Source organism: Symsagittifera roscoffensis, chromosome 1, assembly GCF_963678635.1.
Source record: "Symsagittifera roscoffensis chromosome 1, txSymRosc1.1, whole genome shotgun sequence".
In the NCBI taxonomy this organism is placed as follows: Eukaryota; Metazoa; Xenacoelomorpha; order Acoela; family Convolutidae; genus Symsagittifera; species Symsagittifera roscoffensis.
This window is the reverse complement of record NC_087062.1, coordinates 99,567,274-99,587,859: the sequence shown is the minus strand read 5'-3', so window position 1 is coordinate 99,587,859 and position 20,586 is coordinate 99,567,274. Positions and strand designations below refer to the sequence as shown.

Genomic DNA, 20,586 nt, shown 5'->3' with positions numbered 1-20,586 from the left:
GTAAACATTATTGGTTTGCGTGGCTTTTGGTTAAAAACCATTTCGTATGGTGACATTCCTAAAGTTGTCGTAATTTGTGAATTATACGCTAAGGGAAATAATTTTACATCTGCTGACCATTCGGTATATTTTGTATCATTTCCGTTGATGATACATCTAAGATATTCTTGTAATGAACGGTTCATACCTTCGACTAAGCCGTTTGTCCAAGGTGCATGAGATGTACGTGGTTTGTGTTTAATGTTATATAAATGACATAGTGTGATAATTTCATTATTTATGAATTCTGTACCGTTGTCTGTAACTAAAATTTCTGGTAGTCCGAATTTTGCTATCCAGTGTTCATAGAGTGTTGTGTAAGCGTAATAAGCGTTACAATGTGGTACTGGGTTAAGTGCTACATAATGTGTAAATGCGTCAACAATTACCATAATGTAGGAGTTTCCTTCTGATGAGGGTGAAATTGGTCCTTTGGTATCAAATGAGATACGATGGTTAAAGTACAAGCTTTGTCCTTTAAAATCTTGTTTTTGTGCTATTTGTTTTTGATTTGGGTAAGGTTTATTTAGTTGACATACTATACAATCATTGCATAGTACTTTTATCCAAATTGGTGCATTTGGGAAGTAAAAATTTTGTATAAAATTTGAATATGTTTTTTCTGATCCAGAATGTCCTTTAATATTTTGCGTATGTGAAATATTAAAAGCTATAAGAATCATACTTAAAGGGAGACATGGAACTGTAGATTCATTCAGGTTATACTCTAAAAGGTCTGTATTTTCGTTAATTGTTGTGTTGTTAAATTTGCGAAAGTATCGGAGGAGTGTTTTGTTTCCTAGAATGGTTGAATCTGCCTTGACAGGTTTAGTTTTATATTTGTGCCATGATTTTAGTTGTCTAATTATCGGGTCAAGATTTTGATATTGTTTCAGTGTTGAAATTGTAATCGTTTCTGTTGGAGGGAGAAAAATGTTTTCAATTTCGAATTTAGATAAGGGTATTGTATCAAGTGGGTCGTGAAGGTCAAAAACTTGATTTATTGTGTATTTTGAATCATTTGTTTGTGGTCCTGATAAATTTATTTTATCAGTTAAATCTTCTTTTTCAATTAGTGGAAAATGGTCTTTCTTAGGTGGGTGTTGTTTTGTTCGTTTTTGTTGGGTGTTATTTTTTATCCATTGAGAATATGGGATTGGTTTGAAAGTTGATGTTCCAAGTAGATCAATTTCATAATGATTATTTTGACAATCTAAATAAAGTGGGAAATGTTGTAAACTATTCATTTGTGATTGTTCAATATCAGTTTTTACTGCATATTTGCATTCCAATCGGGGTGATGTTTCGTTTTCTGCAAGGTAGAATTTTATGTTTTTGGGTATTTCAACTGTTGTTTTTCGTGTAAGTAATTCAGGTGGTGTATTTCGACTTAAGGTGTCTGGTAATGCAAGATTTTTTCCTGCAGTCCAAACTATATGTAAGTTTGGAAATTTCATTAGAATTAGTTGAAATCTGTAAACTCGGTGGTTTGGGTTAGATTTTTGTGTAAAGAGAAAGATGATTGGTTTATGGTCTGTGAATAGAACTGTTGGATGTTTTGATCCAAGTATCAGAAATTCATATTCTGTCAGTGTATATATTATGGCTGTACATTCTCTCATTAGAGTTGAGAGTCGTAGCTCTGCTTGAGTGAATAATCGAGAATTTGCTGATATGAGGTTCATTTTATTTGTACCATTATGTGATTGTAATAGTGCTGCACCGATGCCAAAGTTCGAAGCATCGCACATTGCATAAAATGGTTGATTTGAATCTGGAATTGTGTTTGAAATTTGTTCAGTTAAAAGTTTCTTTATTTCTTCAAATCGTGTTTGATGTTCTGTGTTCCATTCAAAATTATTTTGTTGTCTAAGGATGTTATAAAATGGTCGTAGATATAATTGCATTTTATAAACATATTTACTTAAAAAGTTTAACATTCCAAGAAATTCTTGGATTTTCTTTTTATTTGTTGGTGGTTGAAGTTTTTGAATAGCGTCAATGCGTGATTTCAATGGAGTGATTGTTTTTCTTTCTATATTATGTCCTAAGAATTTAACTCTTGTCAAAAAGAAGTGTGATTTATCGGGGGCGGCCTTCAGATTTTCGTTCTGAAGTATTTGGTGATATTTTTCTAAAACATTGAACATCTCGTCTTTTGTTTGTGATTGCATAAAAACATCGTCTAAATTGGTGATTGCGTTTTTCTTGAGTATTAGTGGTCTAAAAATTTTGCTCATAAAAGCTGAAAATGCTGCTGGTCCTATGGATATTCCATAGAATAAGCGGTTGAATTCATATTGTTGGTTTCCGATAACAAATTGTGTTAAACGTCGTGATTGTTCATCTAGTGGCATTTGATTGTATGCACTATTCATATCGGCGGTTGTAAAGTATTTGCCGTTTATTTTTGTTAAAATAACTTGTATTGGTTCAATGGGCCAATTACATTTTGATTCATCTATAAGTGAATTGAGGTATCTAGCATCGAGAACGATTTTTAATGATTCTCCTTTAGCTAGAATGATAACGGGGTTGATAAATGTGTTGCCTTTTGGTTGTTCTTCTTTGTTTACTGGTGATATAATGTTGTATTGTTCTAAAATGTCGAGTAATCTGTTCACTTTATCATGTAAGTGAATTGGTACTTTACTTGCTCTCTGTTTTTTGAAAACTGCGTCTGGTTTGAACGGGAGATGTAGTGATGAACTGATTTTTCCAACATCGAATTTTGATGTTGCATAGACTGATGAATATTTAATTAGCTGTTTGGCTAATTTTTCGAATTCGTCTTGTGTTATTTGTGAATGTTGGAAATTAAACATTGTTAAAAATTTTTGTTGGTCCTCTGTGTAGTTACTTATGTTGAATGTAGGTTTGAAATATGGAGTTTTTGTGAAATAATCCGTATTTCTGTTTTCGTTACTTATTATATTATTTATAGATAATTCTTCATTAAGAATTGTAGATTGGCAAATATCTAGTAATTGGAGTATATTATTTACGCGATAGGCTTTTTCGTGTATTGGTGATATTGTAGCGTTGGTTTCACAATATCCTAAAAGTCCTAAAGGTAATGTTACTTGGTAAGGTGTGTTGTTATAGACATGTAAGAAATGATATCTGAATTCGAATTTTTCAAATATTTTATGGATGAGATTGTGATTTTGAAAAATTTGTGAATAGGTTTGAATTCAAATTCTGACATATAAAATTTTTGTTTGTTTTGTTCTTTATCATATTGGTGAACTTGTTTGATTGAAAAATTATAGATATTTCCTGATAGTGGTTTTAGGTGTTTTCTTTGTTGGTTAAATATCGGGTAGAATTTTGAAAAGAATGGTGGTTGTTTATTTAATCTTTGAAAAAATGTTAAGGATGTTTCTTTTGTTTTTGTATATTTATCTTTGATTAATATTTTACTATTTAGTATGTTAATTGTTGGTATATACTTCGAAATAAATGGTATTCCAATGATATTATATTTAATGTCAGTGATATGGAATATTTGTTTAAATGGCTTATTTAAAATTTTGCTTTGTTCCATTGTTCTGGTGGGGAGGAGAAATAATTGGATTTTTCCGTAGTTTATCAATGTTGATCCTTGTGCTGTTGCTAACTTACTGGAGGTTTCAAGAGGTGTTAGCTTTGGGTGTAAAGTTTTTATTTCATTCCATGTGGGGATGTTTATTATGTTTGATTCTGCTCCTGAATCAATTAAAAAATCTATTTCAAGGTCTGGTGGTTGAAATTCTTTATTTCTTGGGCTTTCTAAGAGAAATGGTATTGTCCAAATTTTTTCTTTGGGTTGTTCTTTTTGTATATTTTGATAAATGTGGTTTGTATTCAAGCATTTTGTTTTGGTATTTTTATTGGTTTGATTTGTAGTGTTAATCTCATTTGTTTCTTGCATCGTTGGTGTGGAATTTATGGGTGTAGTGTAATAATTTTGAAGAAATTCTGATTGATTTTCATATATGTGTGATGAAAAGGGTTGTTCATATATGACAGATTCATAGTCATTTTCGACTTTTATCATATTGATAGAAAGAGTGTTTTCTGTATCACTTTCTGAATCTGATGATGTACAGTTTATTTGATTGAGTTGTAACGTATCAGTTACTGTGTCATCAATACCTGGAGGGTCTGATGTTGTTTCTGGATTAGATTGTACTTGATTAATATGTCTTTGATGTTTAGGTGTACTACTTCTGTGGCGATTATTAGAATTATTATAGTTATTATTATTCCGGTGTGGTGATTGGGAATAATTTCTATAACGATTATTATAACTTGAGTGTCGATTTTGTGAATTATTTCGCGATCTGTTTTGGTAATTATTGTTTGGTCTGTTATAGTTCGATCTATTATATGAGTTATTCCTTGATTGATTGTTCGGGTAATTCTGGTTTCGGTTGTTTGAATAACTTCTATTTCGATTATAGGAGTAGTTTCTATTCCTATTGTATGATGAATTTCGTGATTGGTTGTTTGGATAGTAGTTATTTCTTGATTGGGAATTAGATCTAGAAACAAATCGTTGTGTATTTGAATGTGATCTGGAGTAGTTATTTCGACTATATGGTCTATTGTAGTGATTTTGTGATGAATTATGCGTGTTTCTTCGTTCTGGTGATCTTCCTCTATAACTTGAGTTATATGGTGATTGATTTCTTGTATAATTTGTATTGTTCGGGAGTGGTTTTCCTGAACTGTTGTTGCTGTAAACTGTTTTGTTCGGTAGATTTTGATCTTTTTTCATGTATTGATAGAATGATTTATTTGGTTCTTTATATTTTTGAGGTTTATTTTGATTGTCTTGCTGTTTTTGTCTACATTCGGAAATACTATGTCCGTATCGTCGGCAATAATTACACCATTTTTTGAAAGATGGTTTGCCTTTAAAGTTTGGGTTCTTTTCGTAAATATTGAGTATTTCAGTGATTTTTTCAACGAGGTCTGTCTCTGATTCCTGTATATTATTAATATTAGTGGGAGTCGTTTCAATTCTGTTAACGTATTGTAATTTCAGATTTTCCGTTTCTTCTAGTTTCATCGTGATTTCTGCTTGTTCTAATTTGTCTACTAGTTTTCGAAAATCTAAATCGGGTTCTCGAATTGAAGAAGGGTGGGATGCTCTCTTTTTTATTGCTATTTTCCTTAATTGTGGTGTTAAGGTCATCATTAAGATTTCTGTCATCTTTGTGTTTTTATAGTCGTGTGTATTTAGTGAATATGCTTTTCGAACTAGTGTTTCGATTCGTACTGCTGTTTGCTTGATGGTTTCGTTTGGTAATCTGCGAATTTCATTACATAAAACTCTTTGTTGTTGTTTGTTTCTTTCGGAGTCAAACATTTTTGAAAATTCCTGTGTAAACCTTTTCCAGTTTGATTTTATTTCTAGAGGTAGTACTGAAAACCATTTTTGGGCTGCGCCATCTAAGGTTGTTTGTATTAACGCTGTGCGTCGATGTATCCAGTTTTGATGTAGTGGCTATTAATTGGTTCAGGTCCAATATTTAAAATCAGGTTTGCTGTTACTGCATTTAAATAATCTTCTACAGAGTATTCAGGGTCTGTTCCTGTGAAAACCATTAAAGGTTTGTTTGATGTTATTGATGATCCACCCATAAGGTATGGATTCATTGTCATTTGTAATGATTCTGCTGCATTTGGCATTTGAGAAAAATTCGAAAGTTGGTTTCTTGTTACTTCATGTTGTTGGAGATAATATGGGAGTGGTATTTCATTTTGCATTTGTGATGCTTGATACGAGTGTGCAGTCATTGGATTTTGTTGTTGAATTGGTTGAAAAGATTGTGTATTAATTAGATTTTGTTGTTGAATTGGTTGTTGATGTTGTGCATCTATTGGTTGTGGAGAAAAATTTCTATGATTTGTACGTGTTCTCTGTATTCCTTGTCTACGATATTCTTGAGTATTTGGTGCAAATATATCTGGTTGTAAGAAATCATCATCTGAGGATAAATAATCCATTTGATAAGATGTCTGTTTTTTATTTTTATTTTGTTGAAAAAATGGGTAATTTTCACTGTGATCCTGTGGAGGATTTGTTTGGAAATTTATTGAATTAGGTTGGGTCATTGGGTTATCCCAATTTCGAGATCTTGTATATTGGTTAAAATTTCTTTGTGGTTGGTTATATGTTTTTGATGGATGTGTATAATTATAATTATGGTCTGCAAAGTTGTTTCTAGTGAATGTTTTGCGTGTTTTTGATGGTATTGTCATGGGTCTGTATGTTTGGTAATCCATATGTGAATATTTAGGGGCAACCGAAGGTTTAACGGTTGATTGTAAGGTTACCTGTGTTTGTGAAGGATTTGTATTTCTTGGTGTTGTTAAATTTGGTCGTATTGGTGAAATACTTTGTTGTGTAGTTGTTGTGTGTACAATTTCTTCATTTATGAAGTGTGATGGTGTCTGGATATCTTGTTGAGTAAGATTTCTAGTTCCATTGAGGTTTTCATTGTGTATAACTGTAGAGTTTAAACTATTATTTTGTGTATCGGGCAAAAATGTATTATAGTTTAATGGTGTCGCATCAATGGTTAATGGTATTACTTTTACATAATCTCTTATGTAAGATATCGTACTTATTGCTTGACTTGAGATTGATTGTGGGAAGCTTATAAATGCGGGATGAGACCATTCGGGGTCCCAAACATAATCTGATTGTTCTGTGATAGCGGTATCATCGTTCGAGTTTTGGGGTCTAAAATTTTTTCTTGCTTGTGCAATTAAATCAATATTGTGTGTGAAATAATCTATTATGAACCATGCCAAAATTTTTTGTAGATCGTGTTTTGTATGTTGTGAAACGTCATCTTTCGTGAAATTTTCTTTAATGATGTTTAAATAACTAGAGAGTAGTGTGATTTCATGTCGTACTTTCAAATGTTTAGATGTTTCTGTCGGTGAGACATTTGTTATTGGGATTTCGTTTTCTAATATCGAAATATAACTATATATTATTGCGAAAACTTCATTGGTGAATATGGAGTTTGCTCTTTGTGAGTTATGATATTGGATGCTTTTTATATATTCTGAAAAAACTTTTGAAAATTCTAAATCAAGATCGTCTGTTTGAATTGTATATTTTCTATTATTATGGTTTGGTGAGGTGAATTCTATGGAGTAGATTCCATACTGTTGTGTTATGTTGCATATATCTTTTAAGTAGTGGTCTATGATTTGTCTTTTGATTTTTACATCTGGGAACTCTGTTTTACATGGACTAATTCCGGGTTCAAATAAATTTAATAGTAAATTTTTGCAAAATATATGCTGTCCTCTATCAGTGGTTGCATCTACTATAAAAGGAAAGATTTCATCATCATCTGGACTTTCTTCACCTGGGGTGTGCGTTGAGCTCATTTTTTCGTTCGATGACTGTTAATATGTAATTATTAATGTGTCGAATTGGTTGATTCCAATTATATAAATGTACTGGTTTGTGTTTATACTGCTTTTTTATTCTTCTTTTTCCTCTTTTTGATGAATTTGAAGTTGTTTCTGAGTCAGAAAAATATAATTGATCGTGAAGTGGGCAATTTTTATCTATTGATTCTTTTAGTTTGTAAAGTTCGTCTAAACTGTTGGTTTCTGATTCTGAAAATGCGTTTCGGTTTTTTGAAAATCTTTTTCGTGTTATTTGTCTTTGTTTCGTTATTATTTTTCTTTTTAGTGTTTGTCGTTTTGTTCGAATGTATCCAACTGTTTGTGTATGAGGTGTGATTACAAGGTCGTATTTTTTGTTATCTATTTCACAATTGTGTAAAACGATTGTTTGTTTATTTCCTAGGTTTTTAAATGACATAAGGTTTAGAATGACGGATGCAAAGGGTTGTTAAATGGTTTCTATTTTCTTAAACTGTTAGTTCTTACGATTTTTTGGTTAGCTTAACCTGGGTCTGTTTGTTCAGGGTTGGAGAGAAAAGTATATCGATTCCGAAGAATGATTTTTTACTTTCTCGTGGCTAGTATAAGTTAAGGTGTTAACTTACTTAATCTTACTTAGGGGTAGTGATTGTGTTCAAGGGTTGGAGAATAGTAAATCGATCCACAAGGTTCAGGTATAATTAGAACGCGAGTAGTTCGTTAGATACTATTTTAAACTTACTAAGTCTAAGATTTATCCTGGGTCTGGTAAGAGGGGGGGTCAAGTGAAGGATGAATAACCGAAGTTCTTCACTGTTTATCCTAATTTGAATGATTAGTTTTGTTTAAAAATTTCTATTAGTCTTAGGTCTTTAGAAAGGGTTGGGTAGTGAATCGACGTTTGAGGTCGTTAGACACTAATTAAGTGGGTGGGGGAGAACAAAGTTGTTCTGTTTGATCCAAGGATAAGCCTTGATGATCAAATTTGAGATTTAATTAAGTAGAAAATGATTTAAGATCCAAGGATAAGCCTTGATGATCTGGTTTTAAAATTAAGTGAATTTAAGTTTTAATAAAATTTTAAATGTGTGTAAAGGAAAGATTTAGTGTTTTGATGATATTAGTGGGTTTATGATTGCTGTTATGTTTTAGATGATGGAGCTGGAACAACAGGATGATTTATGATTACTAACCATTTATTGTCATGCTACTAATTTTTATTTTTTATTTTTCAATAAATATTTTTCAAACATGTTTTGTATATTACTGCAGAATTTTGGAAAACGATCTGAGATCTTTTTATCAATCGTTATTGTATATTAATAATTTTGTTTAGCGCCTGAAATGATTTTGAAGATTAACTTCAAGGTTTTATGTTTGCAAATGAAAATCTAAATTCATTGCCAGTAGTATTCTAAATATAAAAGTTTGTTCTGGTTTTTGCCTAACTATCATATAGCTATATGGCAAGTTTCTTCTTTGTCGTATGTCGTCTCTGGTTCGAGGTCTTCTTCCAATTCCGGGTAGTTCTGTTATGGTTCGGAATATTGGCTCTGATCTATTGAGTCGTAGAGACATTTCGATTAAATTATTGTCGTATAACATTTTGTAAATGTTTTTGTCTAATTTCTAATCTATTTTGGTTAATTCTAAGCTATTAAGGTCTTGTTCGAGACTTATGGTCGCACCAGATGAGTTAGGACCGATGTGGTTAACTCATAGAGTAATTTCGGATAGGGTACACCGTCTGCTCGTCACGCTATCTTATTTTCGGCCGGATAGATTCGTGCAACTTCTTAGTCTAATACCGATCCTAATCTTACTCTTATACTATCTAGTCTCAGGTTGTTTAACTAGTCTCTGCTAGGCTCAATAGATCTAGGGTATACTGGTTTATTGCGGTTGCTGAAGTGCTCGGGAGAGTCCAACTAATTTCTAAGTTAAATTCAAATCTCTCTGGTGCTGAAATTACAAGTAATTTCAGCACTTACAAATAAGTGGGTTGTTAGTTAGATGGATCATGATTGGTTAATATTAAATACTTTACATTGGTAAAATATCTAATTTATCCAATCATAAAATGTAGTTTAGATCAGGTTCCAACAGTAAGGTGGTAACCATTAAACCAAATCAATTCATCGGTTCAGTAATGCAAAATTAATAACAGTTCAGAGTCAATATTAGTTTATATACAGCATGGCTAACATTATGCATTCTTATTGAACTATCGATATTTGTACGCATGTTCGCCAAAGGTGAGTTGGCGTATATAGTTTGCTGTATAAACCATGGTTTCAACACAGCCAAATCAAGAAACTTCGTAGCTTTAATTCAGAATGACTCAACAAAACGTTTAACTAGGTAACTATGAGAGAAAGAATCATCATCTCTCAAGTTAAACCGAATGACTGCGGCGGACGCATCCTCGGAAAATTGAACCATTCGCCTTCCAAAAGACTATTTTTGAACCCTCGTCGTCTAGAGGGACTCGATTTGTGCATTTTTGCGACATGCATTTTTAGCCGATCAATCTGAAATTTTTTTTGCAGACGGCGCCAAAATTTACTATACGATGAAGGTAAAACACGACATAGATTTCCATTTTTTGTCCAAAAGTTCAAACTTGTCCCAAAATGGCAGCTTTGTCTCATTTTTTCACATTTTGTCTGAGTCGTAGAACGTATTCCCCTAAATAGCACCTTTAAAGCGTTTCATCACAGCTCAGAAAGCAAGATTGATCCATATATAAAAAAGGTCGACATAATTTTTTTTCGGACATGCCACCGCTCGAGAAAACAGAACAGCCTTTGATTGTTATGCAAAGGATTTTTTTGTGAAAAAGATTTTTACAAAAAGGACATTGCAGGCCATTTCAGGGCTAGAAAAAGTGCTTGCGAGGAAATTTTCGAAAACTTGCAGCCCTAAAAGTTATGTAAAACTCTACGGCTAGTCTGCTTTTGGGAAAAAAGCGCAACCGCTCATGACTTGCTAATGTTTTTCACTTTTGACTTCTGAAAATTCAGGAAGCTTTGCGGGAGCTTGGTATTTGGTTTCTGCAATCATAACTCAGTGAAGGTGGAATTCTTTCTTTCACTAAATGAATGCACAGGACCGAAAGTTCGTGCAAAAGTCAGGCTCTGATGCTCAAAATATGACATGGAAAATATAGCGCAGACCCGGAACTGTGCGCTGTGCCTGTGGTGCAAAAAACAAAAGTTTTGCAAGAAATTAATGTCTTTTTCGATTTCAAGATATCAGAGCTCATATCAGTAAGAGATCTGCTTGTAAAAAATTATATGGGAATAAACGGGGCAAAAAGTATGAGCTGAGCCACTGAACATTTTAGTCAAATTAATTGTCATGAACGGAATGGGGAAAAATCAAACAGCCAATCAACAGTTAAATGTTGATGAAATGAAAAAACAAACTACATTTTTACTCTTTTTTAAGTTTTTGGATTTCATAGGACAAATTATTATACTATAGCTATCTAAAGCTCGCAAAATTTTTAAAGATCTTTTTTACAATAAAAGAAACTCAAATTTAGAAAATGTACCCTTCGCAAGTAATTCGAAAAACTATCATCCCCTGTTGAAACTCAATCTTAAACATCAAGTTTGTGCTCTAGATTTCGCTAACATAACTCAGTGATACACAGCAACAAAATTAGAACAAGAAGCCAAAAAATCCCTTCGCAACAATGAACGCAAGCAGACCAAAAAAATGACACATTCGATTTTGAAAAAAAATGAACTTTCGAGTTTCAAAGAAAAAATTAAGGTCTTCAAGCTCATTGAATTTCAATAGATATTTTTGATTGGCATCTTTTTTCGATAAAATGAAGGTAAATTGAGTCTAAAAAAATCAAAAACCAATTCACAAATTACAATTTTTTTTTCAATTTTGTTATAGCTATTTAATTAAGCAGATGCCACGTTGCTCAAAAAGTTCTTTTTTGCTCCAGACAATTTCGACTTTTCATTCAAATTTTTTATCATTTGAAAAACATTATTGCCCTGAGATCATATTTGAGTAATGTTCCGGTTGATAACGCTTGCTAATCGCAAGTGTAAGTATTTTAAAAAAAACTCACCTGTGATCATTTATCGCTAAGTTTTTGAGGTCTAAAATTGTCAATTAGGGCCAATTGGGACAATTAGTGCGATATTTTTTGAGCTAATAACGCGTACGCGGAGATTTAATCCACGTTAAAATACGTTAAAATTTGAATTGAGGCATGTTATTTATTCGATTGAATACTTTTCTCCATTCTAAATGTATCATTTGGTCCCTTTAAATAGCGGGTGGAGGAGAAAACTTTTTAAAAATCTTTATAATTTTTTTTAAAAGCGAACACTGCTTTATGGACATTAAAAAGCAGTCGGAACATTCGGGGCTTTGGCAGCCTGTTTCACGTTTTGAATTAAATTGTACAGTTGCAGTATGTGTATCAAGAGCAGCACCTAAAACTATAAAACTAGCCAACAGACATTTAAATAGATCAAGAGGAACTCGAATTAACTTTAAAAAAGGTGACTGTCTACTTTTGTAAGTGTCTGATTGACAGAATATCGCTTAAATTAACAGACATTGATATAACTCACAGAAAAAGTTTTTTTTATTCGGCTCAAATTTCTAAAAATTAACAGTCAATTTTTAAACGGAAAGTTTTTTTTAGGTTTTTTTCACTTTGGCGCCATCGCGACCTGTGAGTAGGATAGAAAAATTTTAAATTGCTCAAGCATTAACGCAGTTTCGGTCTGTAGCTACTTTCCGTTGAACTTTTGGCAACAACTTAAGCAAGATGCGCAATCTAGGCGCCATTTCGAGGGACAATCTAAAGTTCCGTAATTGGGAAGCGCGTTTCACCTCTTTTAGCAAACTAAATGTTGTTTCTAAATAATTGTCTTCGGAACGTTTATAGAAAACGAAGTATGTAGATTGGTCACTCTAACTTATACTCATATACTTTCTAGATTTTGAATGTTTCTATATCATTTTTACTTTTTTCAGCTTGTTGTGATCTAGTTTTTTGAGTTTTTTCCCGGCTTGTTCAGGATTCCATATGAAAGGTTGAAGTAGTCTGAGATGACTTTAATTTGTCAAATTTGCATATGAAACTCTGCCTCATTTTGCACCTGCAAGTGAAATAAAAAAGGGAGTTGGGGTGGTTTCTAAACGAAAAACTTAAACGATGATGGTTTTTGGAGTTACTTCTGTTAATGTAAATTGTGGCTGCCCGAGAGATTGTAAGCTAAAATAATGACTGTCGGTTGTACTGATATCGTTGCGGGTTTCTTCTTGTTGATGCTGGTTGTTGGTTGATACTGAATTTCCTCTGATTATGTTGATGGTTGTTGTTGGTTAATGTGTTTATGCTGCTGATAGTTGTTGTTGCTGAAATTCGGCATATAAAGATTTATGATTCTCCACCTTTTGTTTGAGTCTTTTTAAAAACTTATGTCTGCTTGTTTCCTGTCCCATCCTGAGTGCTGCTGTCCAATTTTTTTCTTGCGACTAAACTTAACTGCTAGTAGTTAGAAGGATAATTGGATGTGGTGCGTAGATTTCTTTTTTTCTTCGGTGTAACTGGTAGATTTTGCTTGGTTTTAGCAAGTTGCGCGCTGCGTGATTGGTTGTTAGGGTCGTTGTCTCCTGTAGTTTTTCGTTTTCTGCGGCGTGTCCAAATGGGTTGTTTTGTTTGATTCCATAATCTTAATTTCCTTTTAAATTCGAATTTAGTAAAAAGAATGGCCTCACGATGGCTTTTCACTCCGTGTTGATTGTTGTCGAAACTCTTGAAACAATTTTGCCGCTGATTTTATCTTCTGTAGAATTACAGTTGTTCTGTTTTTCTGTTGGGCTAATAACCGTTACTTTGACTGAGATCAGATGTTGGCGCTGAAGTTTGTTGTTTTTTGTTGGTTTTGAAATTTTTCATTGATGTGAGTAGCTTTCGTTGGCCAATTTTTGGTCATTTTATTTTGTTGAAAAGTGATTTCACTGTTTTGGGTTGCCGCTAAATTGTCCAAGGTTTGGCTCGGGTTTTTGAATCTTCTGGTGGGTTGATTTACAGCATCGTCCGTGATGGAAATCTTACGAAAGATTTCACTATAAATCGCGTTTTAAATCAAAGCCAGAGTTTTTCCTTCTGCATATCTCGGTTTGAAATTGTCTTCGCTGTTTCGCTGAATTCATTGATGATCAAGTGACTTGTGTCTGTTGCTGTTGGTCTGAAGTCGTTTTGTTTATTAAAATAAACTCGAGCGTACTAAGCTCTTGAGAGTTGTTTTTTTGCCTCAAGATTTTCTCTGTCGGTTGTCGTGGTTAGCTTGACTGATCTTTTCTGTGGCACCATGTCAATTTCCTTTTCTTTGGAAAACAATCGAAAGATCATTTGGGGTCCGCTTGCGTCGAAATTTCCGTTGTGTTTGTTTCCTTGGTGAGTCAGTGTAAGATGGCAGTGTTGAAATCTGTGGTTTTCGAGAAAACGTATGCATTAGCTGTAGCGCTGTCATCTTTAGCTGTTGAAATTTGTGGTTTTCGAGAAAACGTATGCATTAGCTGTAGTGCGGCGTTGTACAGTTGGCTAATGTAAAGAAATCCACAGATGGCTTTGATGGCTTTGCCTGTGGACAGTGTCCGGAGATGTGTCATCTTTTCTGCTTGAAACTTCTGCTTGAAACAAAACAAACCATTTGTTCAATTTAATTGGGTTTCCATCGAATGGTTCAATCTTGATATTCGGTCATTGTGTCATCTGGCTGTAGGATACTTGTTGCGTCATGTTAATGTTCAATGAACTGAAAATTGCTTTGTTTTATGTGTTGAAATCCGAGTCGTTGTTCAAAAGACGGCATGGGTTGTCGGCAAGTGTCATTGATGATGCAGGGTTGCAACTTTTATGCTTGTGCTGTTTATTTTTTAAGAAATGTTATCCTGGGGTTCTAAAATCCGGTTCATTGGTGTCTATGGGGGTTGCAATGTCAAGTCTGATGTCACTGGGAGAGCACTTCGATATGAGATTACAATTTTAGTTGGGAGTAATTGACCGAAAATGTCAGCCGGGTACTGCAGTGTTGGATGAATTGTTGCTGCGATAGCTTGAAGTTCAACGGCGATGCTATCAATGGGGGTTGTTGTGTCTGCTCTCGAGTGATTCAAGGAGTGCTGCTGGTTAGCAAAACTAGCTGTGTGAGGGATCTGAAGTAAATTGCCATCGGTATTCTGCGGCTATGGAGTTGTCTCCGTTGTATCCTCCGTAGCATCTGTCTCAAGTCATCCATTTTGTTGTCGTGCTCATCTTGTATTTCAGTGGAGCAGTTAATGAGATCCTTCCTCGTGCCGTCTTCAATTGGATGGTCTACAGAGTAGACAGTGGCTACTTCCAATTTGCTGAGCATTTCTTCCATAAGTGTCTCTGAGTCACATATGTTGTAATTCAAATTGATGCCAGTAATTATTTTTCGCACTCGCCTGAAGAGGCGCTCTAGTTGGGCGATGAGAACACTTCTCTGGGAGATAGTGGTTTTTTGGGCATGGTTTGGTTGTCGTAGCTGATAGCCGTTGTTGCTGCAGTTTTCGTAGGTGTCTTATTTGGTGGTAACTTAGACCTACTTTGTGAAAAAAAAGTGAAAAAAAATGGTGCGGTAAATCATTTTTCAAATGAGTATAAAGAAACAAAAAAAGCAAATGAGCAAAGTTACAAAAGCTTGATAGTAGATCATTCCAATACTTATACAGGGTGAAAAGAACACGAACCAAACTAAAGGTAAACTTCCCTTTACCAAAGTTAAGCTATGGTAGTCCTAACTGATAGTACTGTTTTTTGCTTAGTACCTAAGCAAATGCAAAATAAGTGTCCATTGATTTGCACCGAAGACGAATTTTAGATGACGAAGCTTGGTCAAGGGGTAGAACTAAGGTATTCTGGCAGTTTCAGTTGAGCCCCATATAGAAATTGAACAAAGTAGATTGGTTAATCTATTCTTTTATAAATTAGAACTTAACCCTTTTTAGAATATGAATGTTACTACATCAATTACTTATTTGCACGTGATAGTTATCTCAGTTTTTTTTTCATTTAGTTATGATCTAGTTTTTTTTGAATTTGTCCCGGAGTTTTCCTGATACCATATGAAAGCTTGAAGTCATCTTAAATGGTTGTCAATTTTCAATTGACATAGAACCTTCGGTCACATTTTGCAGTGGCAAAAAAAAAAATTAGAGAAAAAGGGAATTGTTTGGGTACTTTCGAAGAAAGTGATAAAATAATTGGGCTTGGTTTTTTTCTTTTTCTCCAAACCTTTTTCAATCAAAATTTTTCTCCAAAAAATGTGTGTAATAGTGCTGATTATCTTTACAAAATTATAATTTAAAATAATGACAAACTAAAAATCACCCGTTATTAAGAAAGAAAAATTCCGACCACATTTTCAGAAACTTTCAGTTAGTGTCTTTTCTTGTGCGTCGTGTGATAATAGAACTATATAAACGCGGTAGAATTTAGTGAATTAGGCATAAACGACTACAATTGTCTTCAAAAATTAAAAAAATAATAGAAAATAAAAATTAAAATTCCTTTCAGTAAAATGACGTAATTTTAAGCCTCAATTCACATTTTTTATATAAAACGAACGTTACTCGATCGCTTTCCTTGCTCGAAAATAGACTAAAACCAAAAAACTCAAACTAATTTTTCTCGACACTCATTACGAGGCCAAACTGTGTAACTTGCGATTTGTAAGTGGATTCCGCAACAAGGTCGCGCTCTATTGTTCTTTTTTTTATTCTCTCATCTTGCTTGATTGTTCCGACAAAGTTTTCAATTGCTTTAAGACTTGTCTCTGGAATTCAGGAACATCCAGACACAGAATTGTGCGCCAACCCAGTGAACAGTTTGGCCTTGTAATGCTGGGAGAAAAACTTGACGTTTTTTGATGCCAATCGGATCATGATTAACAAGGATTTAATATGATATATCACTCAACATAGTCCGATGGTTATTTGTGATAACTGATTTTGCGTGGAAAACAAAAAAAAAGAAAAACTAAAGCACAACTAAATACAAAATTCTTCCCCATTTTCAATGGTCGGAACAAAGGGAAGTCGTTTAACAAGTAGCTCAACAAAAGGTCCGAACGCATAAAAAATTTCTTAAATCACGTAATAGAATTTTTTGTTCACAAGTACTGCAGATGTTTTCTGTTATCTTTTTGTTCATACTTTTGTCCGATTTGATAATACTAGCTTATAGCAAGAGTGTAAACAGAATTCTTGATCGTGTAACATCCATTGCAGTTCGATTTTTATTTTAGCTAGATTGGTCACTATAGCATGGCAGACAACTCTAGTCTATCTTTTATCCACCCCTAGGGTCCCTAATAACGAATTAACACCCCTATAAAGGAACAACTTGATGCTTAAGCATATGTAAGTTTTGTTTTAAGTAACGAGTCTCCCACTTTTGCAAAAAAGGGGATAACTTAATAGTTTCCATATCTCGCTGGCTCCAGTATTAGCCATAAGCTACCCGCACCAAAGTTTTCAATCAAAACATTACACCATCCCCACGCACGTTAACAACATCAATACAATCCATAAGACCTATTTAATTTTGCCAAAAAATTATTCTAGATAATTTGTGGGCTCAAAACCTTAACGCTAGTTTGACTCAATTTACACAGAGGCGAAGCGGAGTTTCACATCATTTGCGAAGAAAAAAAAATCCGTTAATTTTGAAAAATCGTATCCTCTAAAATGATTTTGAGTATATTTTGTTACTCTAAAAAACTTTTAAATTTTTCTACTCATTATTTCAGAGAATCGTGTGCGAAGCACCATTTTACGCAAAAACTAAAAGAAAACCCTATACCTTAGAAAACTTTTTTCTCTAAATCTATTTTAATTCAGGTGAAATTGTTTGGGAAGTATATTACCCTTTTGAAACGTTCAAAGACAGTTCAAATTGCTCCGTAATTTCTCGATCGAGATTTTAAAAAAGTTTTGCATAAAAAATTGTCGGTGACAATTTTTTCAGAAAAAGTTAAGAATGCAAGAAAACAGAAAAAAAATGACCTAGTTGTTGAAAATTTTGAAGAAAAAAAACAGATGCTCTTAACATTCTTTGAATTTCTAGAACAATTTGTTAGATACGTTTTTGATGGAAATTAACCGATAATACTGAAGCAATACATAAAAGTTTCCATTCCACTGGGAAATCCGAAAATTAAAGCCCACTTTCGAAACGAAGGATATCACGTTTTTCATAACCTTCGAAATTTTGATGTGCGATAGTGGAGTGCTCCTTCCTTTTAACAAAAGAAACGAGCTGAACTTAAACAGAAATCAAAAGACAGACCGTGAAAAACTAAATTTGCGGCTTAATAATTTTCAAGTCTTTTCCTGAAAAAAATTCATCGCAACTTTACTAGGATTATGAACTGCATTCATCGTTTTTTAAAATTAGATATCCTTAAAACTTTTTGAATTTAAGAGAATGCAACCAACCCAATTACATCAGTTTACACAAAAGCTACGCGCAGCTTCGCGCAAAATACAAAGCCACAGATATATTCTTGTGAAGCTTGATGACAGAAATAATGCCTCACCAGCGATCATTTTTCACCAGGTTTTTGATGATTCGAAAATTTTTTATAGGCCAATTTGGGAAAATCAATGCAAGATATTACTTTGCAGTCATCTAACGCGTAAACCCGGATCAACTCACTTCAAATTGAATCGAAGCACGCTAATTGATCCAAATACATGTATCTGTAAGTAGATAGATACGGGTTGCAGAATTTTGTATTTACCACTTGAAGATGGTGTGACTTGAAGATTGTCATGTCAACTGTAAATTAAATTCAAATCTCAACCAATTCTTTTTAGATACCTTTAAAGGTAATCTGAACAATCAGGGCTGTGCCCTGATGTAAGCAGTATCGTTTTACATGCAAAAAATTCAATGCTTTTTTCCAACACGCTTAAAATGTAATTACGTCAGAGCAATCTGCAAGGCTGAGTCATGCTTGACTACTACTAGTTTTGCAGACCTGCACAATCCCTGCGAGATATCATTTCCGACCAGTTCTGCTAAATAGTTGCATCTACTAATTAGCTGAACACTCAGCTATTTTATTTCATTTTTAGGGACGAGATACTTTATAAAAAGACGACAATTTGAACATTTTATTTCGAGGATGGAAGTGATTAGCGCACTTGATATCAATAATAATTTTTAATATTTCAATAGCTATTCTACAATAGTTGGTTGAACAAATAGCAACCACACTTATCACAGTAGCTTAGTAATGTAATACTACGGATAACAACAAATGTACATAGAAAGAGTATTTGAATAGAACAGAAAAAAAACGAAACGAAACAGCGATAGATTCAAATTGAGATAATCAACAGGTAATGGAGTATTGGAAAGTAGCAATTGCGTTGAGAGGTGAACCAAGTTGGCTTGAATTGAACCTACAACTACTGCTAAGCAGGTCAGCGCCATCATTTGAATCACTCTTTATTATGCTTTTACAAGTGTTCAGTCTTCTGGCCAACTTTCAGTTTCCCACAAACGTATAGCTCTCAAGATGGATTATAGAAAAAGCTGGAAATATCCACTCACTTCATAACATTTCAGCAAATATTTATTACATTTAATGTCTACTGCAACAAGAAAAATGTTATCAAAACTTCGTGAAAAAGATTAAACTGCAGTGCAAAATCTACAACACTTTTAAACGAAGATTTCATATGACAACTTTATTAAGAACAATTTAACATCTAAAGTTTGGATATATCATTATAAACTTTTAATTATTGAATTAAATTGAATAGCGATTTGCTCAAATTTGACAGTATGACCCGCCAGCGGGCAAAAAAGACTAATTCTTCATATAGCTAAATTAACAGACTCGTCCACATTCAAATCACAATTATTTCTTCAAATTGGACGTCAATAGTAAACGTTAGTTGCCCTTAAGGAAAAAACGAAGGCAAAGGTTGGGTCGCAGTCAATAAATTTCTGTCAATTATCTTCAAACACGAAAATTACATTAATTGCATTCCGTTCGAGAAACTGTCCACGAAGAACACTCAAGTGCAGAGTATATCTATCTATACAGATGAAGAAAAATACCCGCATGAAAACATTTGGCACACAGAGTTCGAATGAACTAGAAGCCAAGGAAAGAACTGTAAAAACAGACTATAACATAGACTAGAAACTGACTGGCCGCTTTCCCACAATCCATTTTTTATTCCATATTCAAAGCCAGGCTAACTGTTGACATAATGATGCAAGTTATGGACAATTTGAACTGTTAACTAATTGTATAACATCAATCTAACTTGGTTCAGTTTAAACTTTGCAGAGCAACACAATCAAATTATTTGCACAAGGGTCAAATTTAACAATATGTACATCAGAATAGACTTTCGAACACTGTCCTTACTTGAAATTGTTGTAAAAACATACAAACACGACTAGATGAAATCGGCATAAGCAATTTAGGCTGTAGAGCTCTGTATTTCAATAGAATCGCAAACGGTGAAAATATTTAGGCATCACTTTTATGAAGTTTGAAGTTGAGATTTGTTGAGATAATATAAAATGATTTGTTCTAATCTAGAGTTTTTCAGTTTTTTATATGCTCTCAAACCTGCACGTGACCAAATTGAGCGAACATTCTCTCGCCAGAATCCACAAACGAAGTCCTCTACACAGACTCCTCACCTGAACACCACCCATCACACTTGGCCGGCTTCAATCAGCAACTTCAATCAGCAACATCTTACTTTTTCTGTCACATAAGTAGCTCTCTTCCGATAATGACTGCAATCCAATCAGCAACGCGGCCAAATTGAATCTTCTTTACAATGTGTTAGGTCGAGATGATGTAACTTTTGAGAACCTTCACATGGCTACCCTAGCGTCTCCTCGAGGCCTAAAACAAAACAAACTCTGTTCTCATCAAGACGAAAAGCACCACAGGTTCCAACTGTCTTCAAACATCCTTGATCGACTTGTGAAAATATTCTGTCCTCATGACAAACTAGTTTATCACCTAAACTGCAGAAATAAGACCGATTAGTTTGTCTTAATTTAATTTGGAATGCTTTCAAAGCCGCAATTCGATT

The 20,586-nt window shown here is 33.7% G+C and overlaps 3 protein-coding genes across 5 annotated transcripts in view; 1 reads left to right on the top strand and 2 right to left on the bottom strand.

The window, feature by feature from the left end:
* The window catches only part of LOC134848412 (uncharacterized), a 58,149-nt gene extending 48,474 nt beyond the window's left edge, over positions 1–9,675 (bottom strand). For both annotated transcript variants that reach the window (XM_063866211.1, XM_063866522.1), the window contains exon 1: positions 9,548–9,675. The gene's annotated coding sequence lies outside the window, so the exon portion shown is untranslated. The remainder of the gene's footprint in view (positions 1–9,547) is intronic.
* Positions 1–20,586, top strand: part of LOC134853382 (uncharacterized) — a 540,493-nt gene that overhangs the window by 360,353 nt on the left and 159,554 nt on the right. The window lies entirely within an intron of this gene.
* The window catches only part of LOC134853330 (uncharacterized), an 87,661-nt gene continuing 85,691 nt past the window's right edge, over positions 18,617–20,586 (bottom strand). For both annotated transcript variants that reach the window (XM_063869315.1, XM_063869306.1), the window contains exon 13: positions 18,617–20,393. In XM_063869315.1, coding sequence (XP_063725385.1) covers positions 20,371–20,393 — 23 coding nt within the window. In that variant the 3' untranslated portion in view covers positions 18,617–20,370. The remainder of the gene's footprint in view (positions 20,394–20,586) is intronic.